General features: G+C 35.6%; 3 protein-coding genes across 7 annotated transcripts; 1 reads left to right on the top strand and 2 right to left on the bottom strand.

Annotated features, from left to right (window-relative positions):
* Positions 1-2,036: 2,036 nt before the first annotated feature.
* Bm4659 (Uncharacterized protein) lies at positions 2,037-9,662 on the bottom strand (the record flags this gene model as incomplete). 4 transcript variants are annotated; one of them, XM_043073938.1, is made up of 25 exons in its annotated part: positions 2,037-2,137; positions 2,287-2,383; positions 2,482-2,601; positions 2,705-2,785; positions 3,083-3,212; positions 3,317-3,417; positions 3,506-3,730; positions 4,130-4,207; positions 4,280-4,531; positions 4,953-5,113; positions 5,214-5,454; positions 5,557-5,694; positions 5,771-5,901; positions 6,062-6,206; positions 6,381-6,543; positions 6,644-6,836; positions 6,965-7,097; positions 7,413-7,637; positions 7,720-7,828; positions 8,015-8,103; positions 8,271-8,483; positions 8,604-8,758; positions 8,940-8,978; positions 9,264-9,366; positions 9,567-9,662. In XM_043073938.1, 25 exons carry the CDS (start codon positions 9,660-9,662, stop codon positions 2,037-2,039), a joined length of 3,519 nt encoding a protein of 1,172 aa, XP_042929872.1. The 4 variants fall into 4 exon arrangements, with proteins under 4 accessions (XP_042929872.1, XP_001899078.1, XP_042929873.1 ...); XM_001899043.1 differs by having other exon boundaries at positions 3,104-3,212; XM_043073939.1 differs by lacking the exon at positions 9,567-9,662 and having other exon boundaries at positions 9,264-9,288.
* A 1,894-nt stretch (positions 9,663-11,556) lies between these two features.
* Positions 11,557-14,246, bottom strand: Bma-vang-1 (Uncharacterized protein; the record flags this gene model as incomplete). 2 transcript variants are annotated; one of them, XM_043073936.1, is made up of 6 exons in its annotated part: positions 11,557-11,778; positions 12,009-12,218; positions 12,316-12,569; positions 13,025-13,520; positions 13,743-14,000; positions 14,103-14,246. In XM_043073936.1, 6 exons carry the CDS (start codon positions 14,244-14,246, stop codon positions 11,557-11,559), a joined length of 1,584 nt encoding a protein of 527 aa, XP_042929870.1. The 2 variants fall into 2 exon arrangements, with proteins under 2 accessions (XP_042929870.1, XP_042929871.1); XM_043073937.1 differs by lacking the exons at positions 13,743-14,000; positions 14,103-14,246 and having other exon boundaries at positions 13,025-13,490.
* A 1,797-nt stretch (positions 14,247-16,043) lies between these two features.
* Bm3037 (Uncharacterized protein) lies at positions 16,044-20,210 on the top strand (the record flags this gene model as incomplete). Its single annotated transcript, XM_043073935.1, has 11 exons — positions 16,044-16,177; positions 16,329-16,492; positions 16,791-16,921; positions 17,043-17,339; positions 17,437-17,576; positions 17,653-17,863; positions 18,185-18,315; positions 18,828-18,949; positions 19,474-19,607; positions 19,871-19,968; positions 20,129-20,210. The coding sequence occupies 11 exons, from the start codon at positions 16,044-16,046 to the stop codon at positions 20,208-20,210; spliced, it is 1,644 nt and encodes a 547-aa protein (XP_042929869.1).
* Positions 20,211-20,292: the final 82 nt, after the last annotated feature.

Genomic DNA, 20,292 nt, shown 5'->3' with positions numbered 1-20,292 from the left:
CAATTCTTCCAGTTATTCACAGAAATTGATAGTATGATAGGACTTTCTTCAAAGTGTCGTCAGTGTAACACATGGAGTAATCAAAATTTCCAACGGACAGTTGTAAAAAAAATAAACAGCAGGTTAATGTAAGAATCTCTTTTATTTTAGTGACGCCACAACTCACTAAATCATATATAACAAAAAGTGAAATCAAAACTATCCACATTTAATATGTTCTAATAGTAACAATTACTGTTTCATACATTAATATGACCGTCCCGTACTGCAAGTTAGTAAAACATCAGCGTAGTTGATTAAGTGAATGTTTTTAATAGACAAAATGAAAATGATGGCGCGATGATGGTTGAAATATTGTCACTTCACTTGAAAGCTTATTATGAAATTACTCCAGCAATTACCAGTTTATCAACTTCGGCGTTATACAGCATACCAAACACATAAAATGAACAAAGTTGTAGGACACAAAAATTGAGAAGAGAGTATCATTTGGAATCATGCTGTGTGCTTCACTGCAATTGTGAGAAGGTAGGAGCAGCTATCGGTGGTTGTATATGAATTTCTAAAAGGCAGAAACTTAATTAGGTCAAGGGCAATGGGAAGAATACCAACTAGAGCATGACAATGATACTTGTCATTTTGCGTGCGGGAATAATGGTTCGCATTGAAATGACCCAAATGGAAACTACCAAACACAATACTTGCCCTTGTACATCGGTAAAAATCTTTCATATATTCGGACAAAGACGACAAATTATATTGGTAGGCGTCTCGACTCACGTTCTACAGTTATGCCTTGGTAAACCCAACTTAATTACACTCACAACTGCAGTGAAGCCCCTACCTTACTCGGGGATTCCACTCCTGAAAGTGCCATTATCTCTGTCCTCTGACTAAACTGGCATTACTAGAAATCACCAGAACACACTACCAACCATAAGGTAACCCCATCCACAGCCCACCGTCCATCCACTCGATAGAGCTATCGAGATTAAGGTAGTCGAATAAGCAATTTTTCTGGAATATGCAAAACGAACAATAATAGTTTATCCGCTTTCATTCGTGATAACAATTCTAAGAGACAAAAAAATTTATTAACAAATTCAGGATGTGCATATGGAGACGAATTGTGATGAAACGTCCCGAGTTTGCTTATGTACGCAATAAAACATAAATAACACGACAAACAGAAACGGAGGAACAAGAAAATAGTTTGAAAACAAAGCAAGAAATTCATACACTAAATCAGACAGTTCACTGCTAAAAACGATTCTTCTCTAGCTGAGAGGATTCGAAATACCATACACAGTTTTGTGTCCAACACAGAATATAAGTCTAACTCATTGGGTTGTGCATTCACATGGATGTTATTTTACACGCAGTGAAATGGACACTTACAAAGCTTACTGGTTAAAAAAATTCTCTCAAATAATAAACCACATTAGTATAAAATAATGAAAACAGAACAAAAGAGAAAAATAACAGACAGTACAAAATCGGAAAAGCTTAGACCAAATCGGATGAAGCTTGGCACTACTAATGAGAGAAATCTCCAGTGACTGAAGGATACGTAGCCCGGAAAAACGGGATGACGATTATGATACAACATTGGTTTAAACACACAAATATGTGTCCACTGATACCACCTTACACGAATTTACAACTATTTCACTCCAGTAATATAACACTGTTGCAAAAGATAGATAGAGCTTAGATGCAAAGAGGACATCAGACAGCAATTAGCATCACAGATGCAAAAGAAAACTAAAACTTTACTTAAGAATTAAGAAGCAAGAGCAACAGCATGATAAACTGAATGATGTTTTTCCTCATAATTAACAAATAAAATCACCGCAACTAAATGTACTGCTGAATGTTACTAGTTTTCACGAAATTTAATAATTTGCAACTTCGTATTTCTCCAGAAAATAATAGTAATATTAAGCACCATGCCTCGTTATTGTTCACAAGAAATAATAGTTCAGACATGCCGCAAGGCAGCGTAACTACATCATTAAAAATTAGCAACGAAAGCATCAGTTATGAATAACGATCGCTTTCTCAGTTGTGTGTGAACCACGCGTACCGCGACTTTTGTTCATATGATCTAATCCAAGCCAAGGTGCGGATGCGTAACCTGTAAAAGAAATGCTCCTTTAGTTCAGGTTATGCCACTTGAAGTTAATATATTTCTACTACATTTACTCTGAAACATTACCGACTCGACACTAGATAGAAAAAGTGTTGCGATATCTAAAAGAAAAAATATGAACAAAGTAAGGAAACCTGTAATATGTGTATGAGAAAGTTCATTGAGATTAACCACGTTGTCCTTGTCCAAATATTTACTCACTCGATTGTTGACAATTATTGCAAACTTATACTGCAATAAAACCTGACTTAATTTCCGAAATAATAATTTAAACATGAACTAAAATCCAACCCACAAATTTCAATTTTCAAAAATTATTCTTTCTAAACCTTTTCAAATTCCTTAACAGTGACGTCCAGCTTCTTTCTAATTCGCTCGCTCACACTTTCGAGTGTTTCTCCATTTGTAACTTTAATGAAAAAAGGGATGCCGAACATACGTGTCGGGTCCTAGAAAGGTTTTTATAAAATAATCCGTCAAGAAATATTCTAGTAAATATTGTATAAAAACCACATCGCATAGACTATAACAGTAGGGAAAATCTGAACTTACTTTATCGAAATGACCAACAGGTAAGAGATGTTCGCCAGGCCTAACAGTAACTTCATCTTCCGGTATCTCTTCAACCCGCACCTGAAACAGATTTGGAATTTCTTTTTCAAGAAAAACATGTCAGATCATTCAAACAGATATTTTAAAATCAAGAAAAGAAAACACTAGGTTAATTTCCGCTTAATTAATGATACTTCGAACAAAAGTCACTAAAAAACGTCTAAGAGTTTATTTGTTTTAGCATAATAACATCTCGCAAAACTCAAATACTAAAGCCTTAAAAATGTACATTCCATATTATATATTATTAATATGTTCCATATTATAGTATATAATAAAGGCACAACCACAGAAGTCGAAATACTTGCAAATTCATACTGAATGAGATGGCAAACTGACTGCGTAAGATGTATTGCCAATCTTCGTATAAATTTCACTGGCAAGTGTGTCATTAGTGAAAACATGGTAAGCCCGTAAACAGTGTGATGCCTGACCTACGTAAACAAGCCTGCAAGATTTAACAATTTATTGTGATTGTAACAGAAACAAAATTCAAACGAAGTTTCTTTCGAAGTAAAATAGAAAACCAACAAGTAATGAATTCGAAATCACCTCAATAATTTAGTTCCGTTAGGTGAAAAACGGAATTCCCTCTGCGCCTCATCTAAAATTGATTGAACTGTTCCTGTTTTCTCGGGAAAGACAGTAGTTTCCTGAAACTCATAGAATACATTGCTCTCAAACTGAGTGCCACTCTGCTTTCGCATAAGAATGTATAAATGTTCAAAAAAGCAACCTTACCGTAATTTGCATTTTTTCATCCATCATCTGCACTCTCATCTTATAACGTCGTTCGAGATCGCTCACAGAAATGGGCATCTTTGTATAATAAACACGATAGCGTTTCTGTCGCCGAGGGTCGTGTTTATGTGGACTTGTCAATCCAAGAAGATCTTTCACTGAATAAACCCGTAGCTCATGTTCGTTCAAATGATTGTTGGTTGGTTTCTCGTTGTACTGACTTACCTGCAGCTAATTCGTTAAAATATTCTTGTCATAAATAGCACAACAAATATCGCGCTTATTCACAATTTTCTGCAACCAAATAAATTATGATACGGAAGATATGACCTTCACAATTCTTTCAATAGTGTAGATAAAGAATATCTAAACACAGTCATCCATCTACAAGAAAAACGAGACGAAAAGCTTCTGAAATTTTTGTTCTAAGTGCTTTTAACCCGCAAAGTGTTGCTGCACTTAGTCCCAGGACGGAAATGAAATGAATATATCTGCAAAGCTTAAGCCGAAAGAATTTACTGCAATCCTTGCAAAGCATTAGACCAATCCATTTTTATTAGTAATAAGAGGAAACAATTTTTCAATCTAAATCTTGTTTGAAACATGCCCAGTAATACAAATTACCTTCCACAAGAGGATATGATCCGCCGAACATTTAATACCACTAGCGATCCACTGCATCAGCTGTCCCATAGTCCATGTCTGCAAAATATATATAATGCTAAAAGAATGTCAGAATATTTATGACAAATACCAGAATTTTAAAGCGATAACCTGACTTATTTCTCCCAAAATTGGTTCAAATTGTTCATTCAAAGGTGTCCCGAAACCTTCCGGATTTTGCAATGCCTCAACTTGCATAGCATTATATTTTGTTGTATAATACAAATGAGCATTATTTTCTGTAGTTGATTTATCAGTTCTTTCGAATACCAACAAAGTACCATCGACTAAGTCCACCAATGCGTGATCTTGTGATATCATATCGTCTATGCATAAGGGACGCATTCGATCCGGTGCAATCTCCTAAAACTTTTGAATAACCTATTACCGAAAAGAAAATTTTGACCATTATCCCTTCACGAATTAAATCTGCGCGTCCTTCTTGAGCAAGGCCGAATGTTTATTTCAGAAAAATCAATGTTCAGCACCTTAAGTAGGAGAAATCGATATTTGTATATATTAGATCTCATTATTACACATTAAACCTAATTTCTGTAATACATGTGATGAAGCAAGAAGTTCACAAAATGATTTTCCAGATGATATATCTACCTTATAAATATAAAAAAATGGGAAAATACTTTCAGTGGTGTAAGTTATACATCAAAAACTTCCATCAAACCTGCGAGCACAATTATATGAGAATAATTTGCAGCATATCTTCCTGCTTTTTACTCCGCCATTTTGTTAAAGATTATGCAAATGTTACTATTAATAAACATACCTCATAAAATTTCAATTCTGTCCCTGGAGGCAGACGGGCTTTTTGTAAAATTTGTGGCAAATAATTTCGAATCATCGATTTATAATTGATCATTATGTGACCACAAAAGAAAGTCATCTTCTCATCAGCATCATAATATTTTAAGAAAAACATCATATCATCTGCAAAAAATATAAGTTTTGCAATCACATACAAGCGTAATAAAAAAACTTATGCAATGATTATATTCAAATATTTTAAAAATTAAAAAAAAAAACTGACTTGATTCATTGTATGGCGGCAAACCGTTGAGAGAATTTCCCGAATCTTGTGCGGTTTCGAGAAAAACAATGTTGCGATCACCTTCAAGGGCCATATCAACACGACTTGAGTGCGGTCGCTCACCATCACGCTTCAGTAACGTCGACGGGCGAAGACGATTCAAAGAAAGTGCATTATTCCTTTCATCCCGAATTGTGTTTTCATGTACTTGCCACAGGCGAAAGTTATTTTCGCTAAGATGCTAAAAAATAAAATAGGTTTGATAGTGACAACATTACCTATGAAGTCAGTCAAAAAAAAAGAAAATACAATTAAATACTGAAGAATTTTGAAGTCAACTTACAAACTCTTCTGCAAATAGTGTATATAGCTGATCAATACTCATCTTCTTCTCAACCTTTAGTCGACGAGCCTCATCCAGTATTTTCGGATCGAATAAATCAAATCCCGAATAGCTATACATATGCTCCTCTAATATCACCTAAATAACCATTAGTTAGGAAAAACATGAAGCTTAAGAAACAAAGATATGCCGATTATAATGAAACCAAACTTACAATAAGCTCTGTAAAAAGATGGGCTTCGAGTTTCTCTTTCTTCTTTTTGGCATCGGCTGATTTTTCTTCCTCAAATCGTAGTCGCAAATGTCGCGGAATATCTTCTTCCGTCACCGGGCACAAAACGTCATCTACAAACATAAGAACAATAACATATAGAAAAAATTTCGATTAAAATAAAACTCTACGTACAAATAAAAAGTGGAAGCTTTTCAAAAATAGAAAGTAAATACTTAAAAATTAAAAATACTTATGTTTGAAAGAAGAAAATAATTGAAAAAGAAAACTCACTTATACAACTTTTTTTTATATAAACAAGCATATAGGCATTGGTAAATGATTTGCCTGGGAGATCGGGATCATCGCCACCATAATTTGCCTCTATAGCATCACGAACAGAAGCACGAGAAACAACATCATCATCAAATTTGCACCACTGGAAATGAGTACCCATATTCTATTGGAAACTATACTGGATTAAAAATATGCTTATGAAACAAACAAAACAAATATCAAAACAAGTCAGAAATTGAACAATACAAAATAAACAATATAATACAGCCAGTGCACACTTAAGAAAAACCAAATTATAATAGCAAAAAAAACGCACCTTAGGTGGTCCACCCAAATTTGTGTTGATAAAAACTACATAATGACCACCATGGAAATCACCTGAATGTACTAGGACAGCATGAAGCAAAAAGTCCTGAGGTTCTTTCTTGTCACCCTCTTCTATGAACGCATTCAAATTTAAAAGTGCAGGGAACTCGAACCTGCAAAAAAAAAAAAAAAAAAAAAAAAAAAAAAGAGAAAAAAAAAGGTAAAGTCGAGTTTTGTTCGAAGCCATTGATAAGTTGAAGCAATATGGAGTACCGGTCATTAATTTTCACATTTGCATCCTGTAATGCGTCATACTGGAAACGCATCAACTGCAAATGTAAAATCGGAGGAAATGAAATGAATTTGACGCCTTTAACCGCTGGCTGCAAACCGAATTCCCCAGCATCGTATTTATTATCACCATCAAGTATTTCTGCAGCCGTATAATCAGAGAAGGATTCTAGAACTGAAAACCACTTACATGAACAACTGAATTTTGCTTTTGCTTGTTAATTTCTTTACATAATTTTAATATCTACATAGACTAGCAAAAGCTGGATTGACAAAAGACACAGATCATATTAAGAATCATACCATTTGCTTTGCCTTTGATGTTAAGCTGAAGATCATAGAATGATTCAACCCGATTTGATTCAAAACATACATTTTTACAGCGCACGTATGACTTCATTTTTCCTTCAAACAAAGAAGGGATGGTATTTTTTACCTAAAATATAGACTTTTTATAATATAGAGTTCATATTACTACCTAAATATTGTAAAAAAGAATGCTTAAAAACGATAAATTACTAAAATAAATTCCTAAATCAGTCAAACGTGTTTCGAAAACAATTTAAATATTATTTGCATCAAAATCAAAAGATTTCATTAAGGAAAGCAATAGTTTTACGTGTTCAGAATCAAACGTTACTGCAACCATATTACTACCTAAGTACTGCACAAAAGAATGCTTAAAAAAGATAAATTATAATTACTAACAGAATACTGGATTGTACTAAACATCAAAGGATTGAAAAAACACCTTCGTTCCAGACATTTTATTTTCTAAATTATCCAGCAGTACACGACACAACTCCTGTACATCATGCTGATGAAATGACTCGACACTATCCCATCCGAATGATTTTGTCAACTTTTTCGTGCCAACAGGTTTGTCCGAATTTTGTAGTTCATAAAAAACACGTTGCATAGCTAATGCAACCGAGGTCTCTGGATCATCATTTTCAGTTGGCATTTGATACACGGCCTGAAAATAGTGAGAATAAAAAGTTCTATAAGAGTTGTCTTTCTATGTAGTGAGATAATAAATCCTAAAATCTGTAGCCAACCTTCCTCAGTTGATTGGTGAAGAAGAAAGTCTGCAATATCGAATTCATGTAACACGTTGCACCCTGATTTTTAAGACCAATAAAGCCAGCATGTTTCTTGCTATCCCATCTACATGAAAAATCTTTTAATGAAAAAAAAAAAAGAAAGAATGGAATTCCAATGGCTTTTCGATGAAAAAGTTTGATTTCCATAGTTTGCTTATATGTTTGATTACAAACATGTAATCAAACTATGTATAAAACTTTACATAATAGTAGAAAGTACACAAAGGTGATCAAAAAAGTGGAAACAAACTGCACGCCATGAGGAGCATCCGCCATAACTAATACTTCCAATTTGATAGTATCGTCTTTAATGTAACCGCTTTCAGGGTTCAGAAGTGTCTGTAAATAACCGTTTCTTGCTAAACTTCTAATGACCATACTCATAATTCTGCAGAAAGACTAACACAATAAGATTAAAACGAAAATGTTAATATCTAAATCCTGTAGTTGAGATAGCAAAGCTGCAAAATAAGCATACACTTTGTAAATAACAAGAAACAATTTACTTCACACGGAAGGAACTGTGAATAACCCCAGTCATTCTCCTTTTGATAGAAAGTATGATTGATTCTTCGCACATGGTTTTCAACTCCGGGTTTCTGTGACAAGACAGTGAGGATAGCACTTGCAGTACATGACCAAGAAATCGCTTCTGCTTCTCCATTACATTGCAGGAAGAAGCCAAAAGCACGGCCAGCTGAGCGGCGCTCACTTTGAAACTGCAACTTGACATTTAAAATCCAACATAAGAGAAAATCCTACCCGTTTTTTTTTCTTCAAAACGTTTATGAAACGAAAAGCAACCATATTCAAACCTAAAAGAAAAAAAAAAAACGAACTCTATTCTGCTCCCGTGGCATTGCTAAAATCCTCCATGGTAAACCTCTAACAAATATCGGTTCACTCAATTTCTGATGCGTTTCAGATGAGCCACGAGCAAAGTCACTGAAGTGGTCAATATCCATGCGTAAAATTCCTTCCGGTTTATATGGATCTGCAATTAAGAATGGAAATCATAACATTCAATTTCATATGAATAATAAAATGAGCAGTTTACAAACAGTAAAGAGCCACTCCGAACTTCAGTACTATTTAAGCAAAAAGATGGACAATAATAGTTTCATGTTAAACCGAAATACGAAACTAGATTTTAAAGGATTGAACAAAATTCATACCATCCTCTTCACAATCTCCGGATAATGGAGAGCTGCGTCCTGAAAATAATAAAGGTTACACCATAAATCAACGGACAAAAAAGTAGAGCTGTCGTCATAGCCAACAACACACGCATAATTTTAGGTACTGAAAAATAAAAAAATAATCACTGGAACATAATTAGTCTGCTTATGTCCATTCGAAGTAAAGTGGACTACTCATCCTTATGTTCTGAAAGATGATATTGCTTTTTTACAAAAAAAATTCGTTTTCTATTTCACGTCAATAAATGCCCTTCACCAAGATTTCCACATAGAGAATGCGAAAATTGTACTCATACTCACCTTCATTAACATAGGCTGTATCCATAGCATCTTCCTGATTGTTGTGCTGTGCTGATGCTTTAAGAAAATTTACTCTCCCACGAGCATTTTCTTTATTTTCATGCTACAAATATGCTAGCGGATGAATAACCTTGGATTATCACCAAAATACGTAAAAAAGATGTGAAACCTACAATGCATAAATTCTGTCCAGATTTCAATCACCGTATATCCACATTAATAATACATGTGAGAAAAATGTTTATGAACAAAGTGGAAAAGGAAGTGTTGTTTCCAACAAAAGTACAGAGAGTAAGAACTCACTTCTTCAGCGAATGGGACGCCATTGTCGACATCGTCATCTGTATCACTGTTTTTCATTTCCCGTCCACGCTGTCCGCTCCCAAGATCGTTTGTCATCTGAAAAAAGAAAGAACAAATATTTCTTTTGAAATAAAGTGATCCAGCTCGCCTAACTTCTCAGCGCTTCGTACACTAGTTGCAAAAAAATAAAAACTTTTGTAAAAATCTGCAGTGATAAAATGGAAGAAATCCGTATTCCAACTTTAAGGAAATCTCATTAAATTCAAGATACAAAAAAATTTTCCTGTATTTAACTACACTCCTGATTCACTTTCAAATACTTCGGATGCTATGGTATTATAGTGCCGTTTATAATGAGCTCGCTTGATAAATACACAGATCCAGAAAACGCGCTTACCACCGACTATCACACCCAACAGAACCGTCTCGAATGCAACGCAGACGCTCACTCGCCTTCCCCGACAACCTCCAGCCCTACAATAACACGCACCAATACTTCACGACCGCTTCTTAAGCTGCAACAGTCACATAGTGAGAAATACTGTAACGGCGAGTTTCGTTTCAAAACCCGAACAGAACGGAACAGCTTGTGTGTGGGCATCAGTGGGAACTGAAATTTGTTTGCCGGTTACGTTATGACAGAGACGGGGGGAAAAGAGAAATGTTGGGGAAGTCAGGACAAGTTCAGCAAAGTTTTTAGTAATACTTTCAAGTACGTAGCCATTTCTTCTCCCGTTGTATTCCCATCGCAAAAAATACACACCGATGCTCATCAGCTACACAAATGTCCTTTTCCTAAAGACTCGATAGACTCTACATCTATTCTCCGTTTTAGTAGACGCAATTCTTAGGAATCATCTGGAATATTCTGATCGACCGAAGCCACACTTCGAGAACCACCTCCGCTTATCCTCCATTTCACACATACATCCATGGCAGTAAACCGACCCGTCAAAATGCGGCCTTTTTTACGTCCGTTTGACAGCAAATTATCGCTGATGAGTTATCCCCACAGTGTGGATGCAACAAACAACACCGCCATATTCCAACCTTATACTGTTAATAAAGGTGAAAATTACCTCCATAACCTTTAATGACATACTTTCTATCTTCATATCATCTGGCATGTCAAAAACCAAAAGCACACAAAAAACACAGTGATAACCACTTTCCTAAACGCTGTTTAAGTACTATTTCACGAACCTTACTTCCTCACATAATTCATCTAGACCTGTATATCTTGCCATTTATGAAGCACAGCATTAATGATAATAACGGCAGCATAAGTAATTCCGAAGAACGCAACAAAATCCAGTGAACAGGTACAAAATCACAATGACATGGCAGTATATGCACAATTCGAAATGACTACTCTATTGTATAAAGGAACACTGATGAACATTATGTGCAACGCAGAAAATACCTATTCATTTAGGTAGAGAAATGAAATATACGACTGTTTAATCCATGTAGAAGTAAAATGTTAAGCAACAGTGAGTAAATGCATAAGAAATGTGGGAAGTCTCTCCATGACAATGTTGTAACAGTCTAATGAAATATTTCTTAAATTCGAAGATAAGTACCAATTATGAAAACAAGAATACTCAACATTACGCCTGTTTTGAATCGAGTGAACTAACCAATGAAGTGCTGGATGCACTTTTAAACTAATTCATAAACATGATAAACCTAAAACAAAGAACCGTGCCTAATATTGGCATCTGCAGATGTCATTGAGATCAGATGAGTATTTTGTGCTCAAAACTTGGATTCTGAAGGCTATATGCTCACATTCGAATACAAATTTTTCAAATCAAACCTACATTAATCAATGGCAAAAGACAAGAAATAATTTGCCAATTAAAAAATTTGCAATATGCAAATGAAAACCGAATGCTATGATGCACAGATACCCCGACGTAGCAGATGACCGAACAAACCAGTATGCAATTAATATATAACTTAAGCTAGCAAGAAACATATATTATGGCTAAACATTTGATTCCGGAGTTATTTTTAAGGCAAATTTTGATGTCAACGATTGCTGTTCGGTTAGATTAAAAAAAGGAAATGAATGAAGTGAACAAAGCAACTGTACTCCAGCATCATCATCACGTTCGTGACAACGCAATACAAACACTGTGCCATGCCTAATACCGGCGGATGCTTGCACATTGCATACAATTGACCATTTTGTTTCGCTCACATGTTCCTTAAAAACAATAGTCACTATACATTAACCGGATCAATATAAATCATCTATTCACTGATGTATGCATAATCAAAAGTGCGTCCAGTAGAAAACAGTTGATGTATGTATGTACAAAACGTTTAGCAACAGTTATAAACCAAAATTAAAGATTCATTTTCTACATAAAATTTTTAGTTTCGGTGGCAGGAAAAACTAAAAATAATAAGGTCGAAACCAAGAAACAAACTAACTGGAAAAGGAAATCTGGAAGAGAAGAATCTCTGCAAAAAAGTAGCAGCAGTAAAACGAAGTGAGAGACAACGAGCAAGATGAGCAACAACTTGATCAGCTGTATGACGAGGCTGTTGTCGAGTAAGTTTCAAATACTTATTCAGTGGCCTTGCAATTGCAGAGAACACTGCTTGAGCTGCCCCAAGTGCTTCCATAGGCTCTCCAAAAATCTGTACAAAACCGTGATTATGTGGCTTTGTAAATTGGATAACTCTAACAATTTCAATACAGCGAAACTTAAAGAAAAATCTCATTCAAAAAATACACCTTATTTTGATTGTTGGCCGTCACGCTTTGAACACTTGCAAACGCCTCTTCAGTAGTACTAATCAAGCGATATTTTCGTTTTTGAACTCGTCGTTCCCACTCTATTATTTCATGGTAACGTTCATTGTGCCCACCAACTCGCCTTTTCGCAGCAGCCTCCATAATTGCGCGAGCGTTAACCTCTGTTATAGTGCATTCGTTACCCAAACCTTCGATATCATACATCTTGAAACCTCCAGCTGGTTGTGACACACCTAAACTATTTACTTATAGATTAAACGAAGGATCTCCTGACATTCACACTTTTTCTATCACTGGAATGCAGCTGTTTCAAATAGGATGCAATAATAAGTAATCGTAATAACCATGAGTACACTGTGTAAAAATTTTTAGAAAGAGAATCACTGCCCTTACAATAGAATTTAAGATCAGATTAGCACGCTGTACAGAAATTAAATTCCAAGTAGTGCCCATTCTATTTATTACACCACATTCCACTGGTATTTATAATATTAATAAAGTACAGGAATCCAACTGAATGCCATAAGACGAAGCTCCAACCATATAATCGAGAAAAATGATTAAATAATAGAAAAGAAAACAAAAACAAGATGCTAAATATCAAAAAAAAAAAAAAAAAAAAAGATCTTCTATACTAGAGATTATCTTAACGGCAGTTACAGCAAAGCATAACATGAAAATAACTTGCCAGACCGAAAATGCATTGAACCTCCGTTGAACGATTTATCCATATAGGGATTGTAAGACGGGAAAGTAGAATAATACATCCTGAGAACATGGACAGCAGCTTCTTGGATACTCATTAGACCAAGGCTAAAAGTTCGACTTTCTCCATCTGGATCTCTTACAACACTGACAATGAACTCCGGCCTCAATGCTCGCAGTTCCAAAACAATGACCGTAATGTAGTGTAAATAAAGCATTGCATCGAGCAATGAAAGAGCAAAACCGATAATCACATTACAACTGCTTTCTTTCTCGAATAATATACGGACAGAATAGAACAACCAGAAGGCAAAAAGAATAAATAAAGCTAAGAATGCCAATGCAGCACGATGAAAAAAAAGACGTGGCATATCCGCTGAAGCATGACGAAAATACATGGCCCAAAGTGCGCCTAATAATAGCATTGTTTTTACTGCCAAATTCAACATCAGACCTTGGCAGTCAGCACCACACAATACCTGCAGATTTCGAAATCACAGCAAAGCATCTCAAACTGCATCATATGCCAATGATAGCGCTATTTTAACCTGGTTTACTCTGGTATCAATGGCTGCAGTTCTAAAACGATGGCCTAATGTAGTGTAAATAAAACACTGCATCGAGTAATGCATTTTCGAACCAGATATTTCCCTACTTTACCAGACCTTTTGACATGAAAGAAAGATTACAGAAAAAAAAACCTCAGGCCAGCCGAATCCAATTTGATACAAAATAATTGGTAAAGCAACCATAAGAGAAGGAGAAATAACAGCTATAAATGAAATAATCGAAGCACTGAAAAGCCAAAATATCCGAGAACATCTCCTGGCAACAACACGTCCAACAGGAGCCACAAGTGCTCTTTCAGCAAGACCGTTATATGAGTGTTCACTCGTAGTGCCAGTTATGACCGTGGTATTTTCTGCCCAGTTATCATCATCGGCCGTCAGTTTCATGCCCTATATAATCACATAAAAATAAGGGAAAAAAAAAAGCAAAATTTGAAGGCTGAATATTGAAAAACGCTTGAAAAATGGAGGCAGCATTTCAAAAAAAAATACCTCACTTGCAGCAGCCGAAAAATTGGGAATGAAGGAGGTACCAACATCCAGTGAACCAGCACATGCACGCGATAAATTTCGAATCATTCGTAAGTTACGATGTGACGAAGAACGTCGCCCCGAGCTCTCTGACACTAAGGACATGAACGGTTCGCAACCTACAGATGGAATCCACACATCTTTAACAATCTGTGATCGAGGAAAAACAATTATTTATTACTCCGAGAATAGAAAACACAAGTAAGTTAAAACCCAAATAATTCTGAAAACAACACTCACTTTATCGATACATCACGATGAATAAGATAATTGGTGCATTCGTTACTCCTGAAAGAACGAAAAAGTAACAAGTTCAAAAAACCTTCAGAAACCTTAAGAAAAAAGACGCAACGACAATATAAAGTACTAGAACAACTCAACTTATCATATTTCTCTTGGTTCATTGTTCTGATTGTTCCGACGGGAAAAAGAGAATGTCGCGTTAAACATTTCGAAATTTTATATTAATAAACTTATTATAAACGTCTTCAAACGCAAATCAAATGCGAGAATCAGCTTTTAAAATGAAAACAATCAAATCTCTTATCCCAGTTCATCCAAACTATGTTTTGAGCTACCTTGAGTTCATTGTGGCACGAATTATACAAAAAATACTAAGAAGAGTATACAACCTGACTTCCTGAAGAACCAAAACTTACCCACTCACCTACCCTCGTGTACAGCGATGAGTACCACAACTAACATCGTGGTCATCATCTACGAGAGTTAAGCACAGACTACGAACTCTTGAAGGTTTTGTGATACTGTGACTGGGCCGTTAAGAAAAATACTGTCTCACACCAACAATATTTGAGAAAACCCACTTTGCTCGGTTCACTGGAACATGAAGCTTAATTGCGAAGTGAGACATACAGCAACACATTTGTATATGCTGAATGCGAACCGCGACATCCTGACGTGTGTGACATGACTGGGTTCGGGTATCGTAGTTTAAAAGGGATGACAAGTGATGCGCAGAGTGGCATGTGACAAAACAGCATGCATCACTAATCGATCCGTACGTAATGGATACGGGAAGGAACTGAAGGCTTGCAGTTGTGTAGAGTGTCTGCATCAAATGATCTTATCAGTTTTGGTTGTGCTGTTTAAATCAGTAAAATAAACACTGCGGTAAATATAGACTTATTGGTAATGACATGACAGTGTTTCCTGTTTGTTGGAAATGATGTTCTAAATCTAGCTGATGAAGCAGTGTGTACTGGTTTGGTTATCATTCACTCAGTAACTCCTTCCATCTGCGATGTTGAGTGCCTTAGGGAAGGTACAGGATATGAATGTTACGGCGAATCTACATAAAGACAAACAAAGTATTTATTACTGAGGACTGTTATATAAGTCGCTGCTTTCAAAAATCAGTCCATATGGGAGGAAGCAGGAATACGGGTGTACTATTCTGGAACCTTCCATACCTCAGTACCGACTTACCGACTTATTTCTTTCTCCTCTTTTTCATGCAAGAAATACAACATCTCTCGCAATACTTTTGGACTGGACTGTGAGCGTACTGATATGTTTCTTGATTATTATTCAGTTTTTAGTTTTTTGCTAATTCTAGTATTTGATGTGCAGTTTACTGAATTCAAAGATTAGATTTGCTAGTATGATCGAAAGGTTAGTTTGCTGCAACCAGCTATTGTGTGGTTCGTTGTTGTGTTCTGGAACCCCTTTCATGATAATACATATTCGAACTTCATCGTAAAATAGATTTCGAACCTTTAGTACCTCTGGACTATGTATCTGTCGTGGTCGTCAACATTTTTTTCAACATTCACTATACACCATCCTTCGTGAGAAATACTTTCATCGGTACGGAACTGATTGCTACCACTGACTCGGCGCGAATTCTGCGAATACTGCCTATAGCTTAACACGAACGACTTGATGGATGCACGACAAGCTGCGCAGTTTGGTAATGTATCAAGACTGCAGGAGTTATTAGCTTCTGGAGAATGTACACCGGATACGCTGGATGCTGATGACTGTTCTTTGCTACATTGGGCCGCAATTAATAATCGGTAAATTTCTTTTTGTATGTGTGTTTCTGAGTTCTACCAACACTCTTATTCGAATATTGCATAATCGGAGTATTGTAGTAAATTTTAGTTAAAATTTCTAATGCGTTCAAAAGATATTTCGTATAGCAAATTTTATTTTGCGATTTTTTAGTTTATCGATAACTCGAATATTAATCGATCGTGGTTGCAATGTCAACGCAATAGGTGGCGTGCTTGCTTCAACACCACTCCACTGGGCAGCACGACACGGCCACACTCATATGGTTGCTCTGTTGGTTGCTCATGGAGCTGATCTCCATCTAAATGATGTTGAAGGTATTTTTAAATTGCTCGTTTCTTGGAATCATCCACTAGTATTTTTATTTGTATTTGTCACTGTTAGTTACACTTAATTGGGCGCTGTTTAAAATAGGATACAGAAAATTGAATTTTGTAGTCACGTGAACCTTTATTAGTGCTCTTTGCAACTGTTGTATAGTCAGATAGGTGATATATAATTCAAGAGGAACTTAAGTGCAAGTTTCATGGTACTGTATTGTCAGAAGTACAAATAGTAATGCGGAAACTGTTTTACTGGTACCTCAAATTAAGGCACTTCAACTTGACGTTGCAGGTTTTACTCCTCTTCATGTTGCTGTACAGTTTGGAAGAACATCAACAGCTGCATATTTGATCGCTGCAGGACAATCTCCCGATGAAAGAGATGAAACAATGATGACACCAGCAATGTGGGCAGCGTATAAGGTTTAAAATAATTTTAAAAAAATATTCTAATCTGATGAGGCGTGGTTTCATAAACTGCCTTTGTATATTACATTATTCTTAATTTATCTCATTTAGATGACTTGATGTATTGCGTTTTCAGGTTTTCAGTCGCGATCCTCTACAGATGTTAATAACGATGGGTGCTGATTTGTCTTGTACCGATACAACTTATGCAAATACAGCTTTGCACTGGGCTGTTATACAGGGCAACCATTCAGCAATTAATGTTTTGATAAAATATAATGCAGAATTAGTGCTTCGCAATCGTGATAATGAAACTCCCCGTGACATTGCAATACGACGAGGAGATGTCATTAGCGCACGGATTTTGGAAAAGGCTGAACGCAGAAAACGACTGATCTCTTCAACTTTTATTCAATATGTGAAGGAAAATGATGTTTGTTCATGAAATTCAACTGTTTATTTTATTTTTTGAACCTTTCCAATTTGTTTAGTATTTAAACCGCTTTTTTCGATTTGGCTATCTTTTATAGATATTAATATCACGAATAATGTTTTTTCTACCGGTGTGTATTATGGTAGCTGTGGGTTTAATCTTGCACGTTATTTTGTCTTATATGGTCAAAGCTTTATTGCTATTATTAGTTGGTGTTTTTGGACGAATTGTTTACAGGTACTTGTTCGTACTATTTTTGATCTCAGTTCACAAAAGTTTTCCGTAACAATCGTTTCAAGAAGCTTGATTTCAGGTCACTTGCAACAGATCGAAGTTTCTACATCATACCTTTAGGCGCAGCAGTTGCGTCAAAGATTGTTTTGGCAGTAACTTGGCTACTCTATCTGCATGCCTTTGCCGGGTGGTATTGGCAAATTAGTTTCTTCATACTTGTAACACTTGCACCAGTATTGTTTTTATGGATCATTTTTTCCGACCCTGGTATCATCACCGTATCTCATAAAGTGACTGCTTTGGCGCATATTTTCTCCCATAATTTTTCAGAAATTGTTTTGGGCAGTCTTTAGATTTCTTTATTTTTACTGTTTCAGCATAAATACTATTTTTTTGAAAATTTGAGTTTTTTTTTTTTCACTTTTTATACTCGCTAGAGTAGATTAATTTTTTTATTTTATTACATGGATTTTATTAAGTGGAATATCTCAAAATAGTATTTGAAACTCAGTTATTACATCTTCATTTTGAATTTTTATCTTGTGTCATTTTAAAATTGCTGTTGATTTTAATCTTCGACACTCGGAGGTCTATTTATATTGTACTTCTAGGAACGGTGCGAAATGATACGCGATATGTGGGAAAAAGAAAGCCGACAAGCAGTCTCATTTTGTAGTACATGCTTATTAAAAAGGCCAGCAAGGTCAAAACATTGTTCAGTGTGTGATCGCTGCGTCAAAAGGTTATTTTTGTTTAATTACGGTCCGTACGGAGATCAGGTAAAGTTCTGCTTCAATGAAACAAGATTGTTCGTCTCCTTTTCTTTTCCATTTTATCCTGAATACTGTTCATAAACCCTGTCTTTTGGAGAGTTGCTGATTTCTTCACATGAAATTTAAATATTTAAATTGTTCTCAATTTCTTAGCACTTAGTCTTTTTCAGCTTGCTAGATTCAGATGCGTGTTCTCTGGTATAACGTTGTGATTTCGTTTCCGATTTTCAACTTTTTGCTTGTGAATTAAGTTTTGAACACAAAATGCGGAGAATCTGCTGTTATTACAGCTGTTGATTTTAGAGACTTCACTTCCACTTCATTTTGAACCGTTGCAAAAGACCAGATTATCCTTGAAATTTTTTGTAAAAAACCGAAATGGAATCGCTCACGACGTCAGCATTTCCCATTGGAATACAGTAGCGACCTTTACCTCGTTCATGTTGTCATATTAAACTTCACTGTTGTCAAGAAATTGCAGATTTGATCATCACTGTCCTTGGGTCCTGAATTGCATTGGAGAAAAAAATCATTTGCACTTTGTTTTTTATCTCGGTATTGTGATTGCTTCTTCACTACAGTTTCTCGTCGCAACTTTTCATTGTAAGCTGTCTTCCTACTTCAACATGCTTAGCAAACTTTTCATATCCCGGATTAAAGCTACTTGCACTATACGAACCTTAACAATTCATGGACTGGACGAAAGGGACTTCAACTTTTCCCAGTACCGAAACAATATGAACAAACGGTAGCGATGTACGATACTGAATGACGTCTTTCTGGCAATTCCAAAGAATGCATTGTCACTACCCCTACTAATTTCTTAGCCATAAGACAGTAGAACATTGTATGCTAAACATTTTATCGATTAAGTAATCGAGAAGCAAGACATGGAACTCTGATGTAGTAACTGAACAACTAGAGTGCAGCATGCGTAGAAATTTGCAATGAAATGCCTTCTACATATTTCAATTGTTAAACATTATTTTTACAAATCACAAGTGTTTCGAAAAGAAAATCTCAAACGAGCTCCCTGTAAAAATTCCAATGCATTCAATTTTTATATGATACAAGTCAAGATAAACATGACTGTTTCAAGGGTTTGTAATTAATTACATGATTTTAAGATTGGCGCGATTCATGTGGTGAAATCTCTCAAGCAAATATTACATACTGTAATCCCTGGGTGACCTATGTCTTTGTTATAGCTCTCTATCATTTTATATGGACAAGTGCGATGCTTACATTTCAAATATATCAGGTGAGAGCAAACTTATTAAGCATATGAAGAATTGTATGTTTCACTTCATCTTGTTAGATTTCGGAATTATTTATGAATACCTGCAACTGCTTTAAATGTAACAAATCTTCCACGAACCGCAAGCAGTGTTTTGTGCTCCACACATAGTTTGATGAAAGGCATAATTGAGGTCAGCATTATTTTTTTCCTTTGAAGGGAAAAATGCGGACAAATATGAACGTAAACACCCTGTTCAAAGCTTATAAAAAGTTCACAATTTGCAGATACTCTGTGAAATGACAACAAACGAAAGACTTAACGCTTACAGATATGAACATTTTCACTCAACCGGTGATCACTTAAGAATAAAAAGCCCGTTTTCGTGAGTGATTTAGTATGAATTTGGTTCAAAAAGAAACATCACAAAACTTCGTACAATTAAGAATCTATTAATTCCGAAAAAGGAGTAAAGAAAAAAAAAAGTAAAGCATGGAATGTGAACCAGCAGTATGGCAGCAATTTTATAACTCCTGTTGTTTTAGGAAAGGAATGCTACAGAATTTATATAACTTCTGTTGCGGAGGTGCCATTGCTTCTTGCGAAGAAGAGAATCAGTTAGATTAGTTATAGTTGTCAACATTTCGATTGCACTTTTGTATATAACAGTGGCAGTTTTGTTGTTAATATTAATGACTACATTTACAAG

This window comes from Brugia malayi, assembly GCF_000002995.4.
Source record: "Brugia malayi strain FR3 genome assembly, contig: Bm_v4_ChrX_scaffold_001, whole genome shotgun sequence".
Classification (NCBI taxonomy): domain Eukaryota; kingdom Metazoa; phylum Nematoda; class Chromadorea; order Rhabditida; family Onchocercidae; genus Brugia; species Brugia malayi.
The sequence above is the reverse complement of the archived record's forward strand: the minus strand, read 5'-3'. Positions and strand labels throughout refer to the sequence as shown.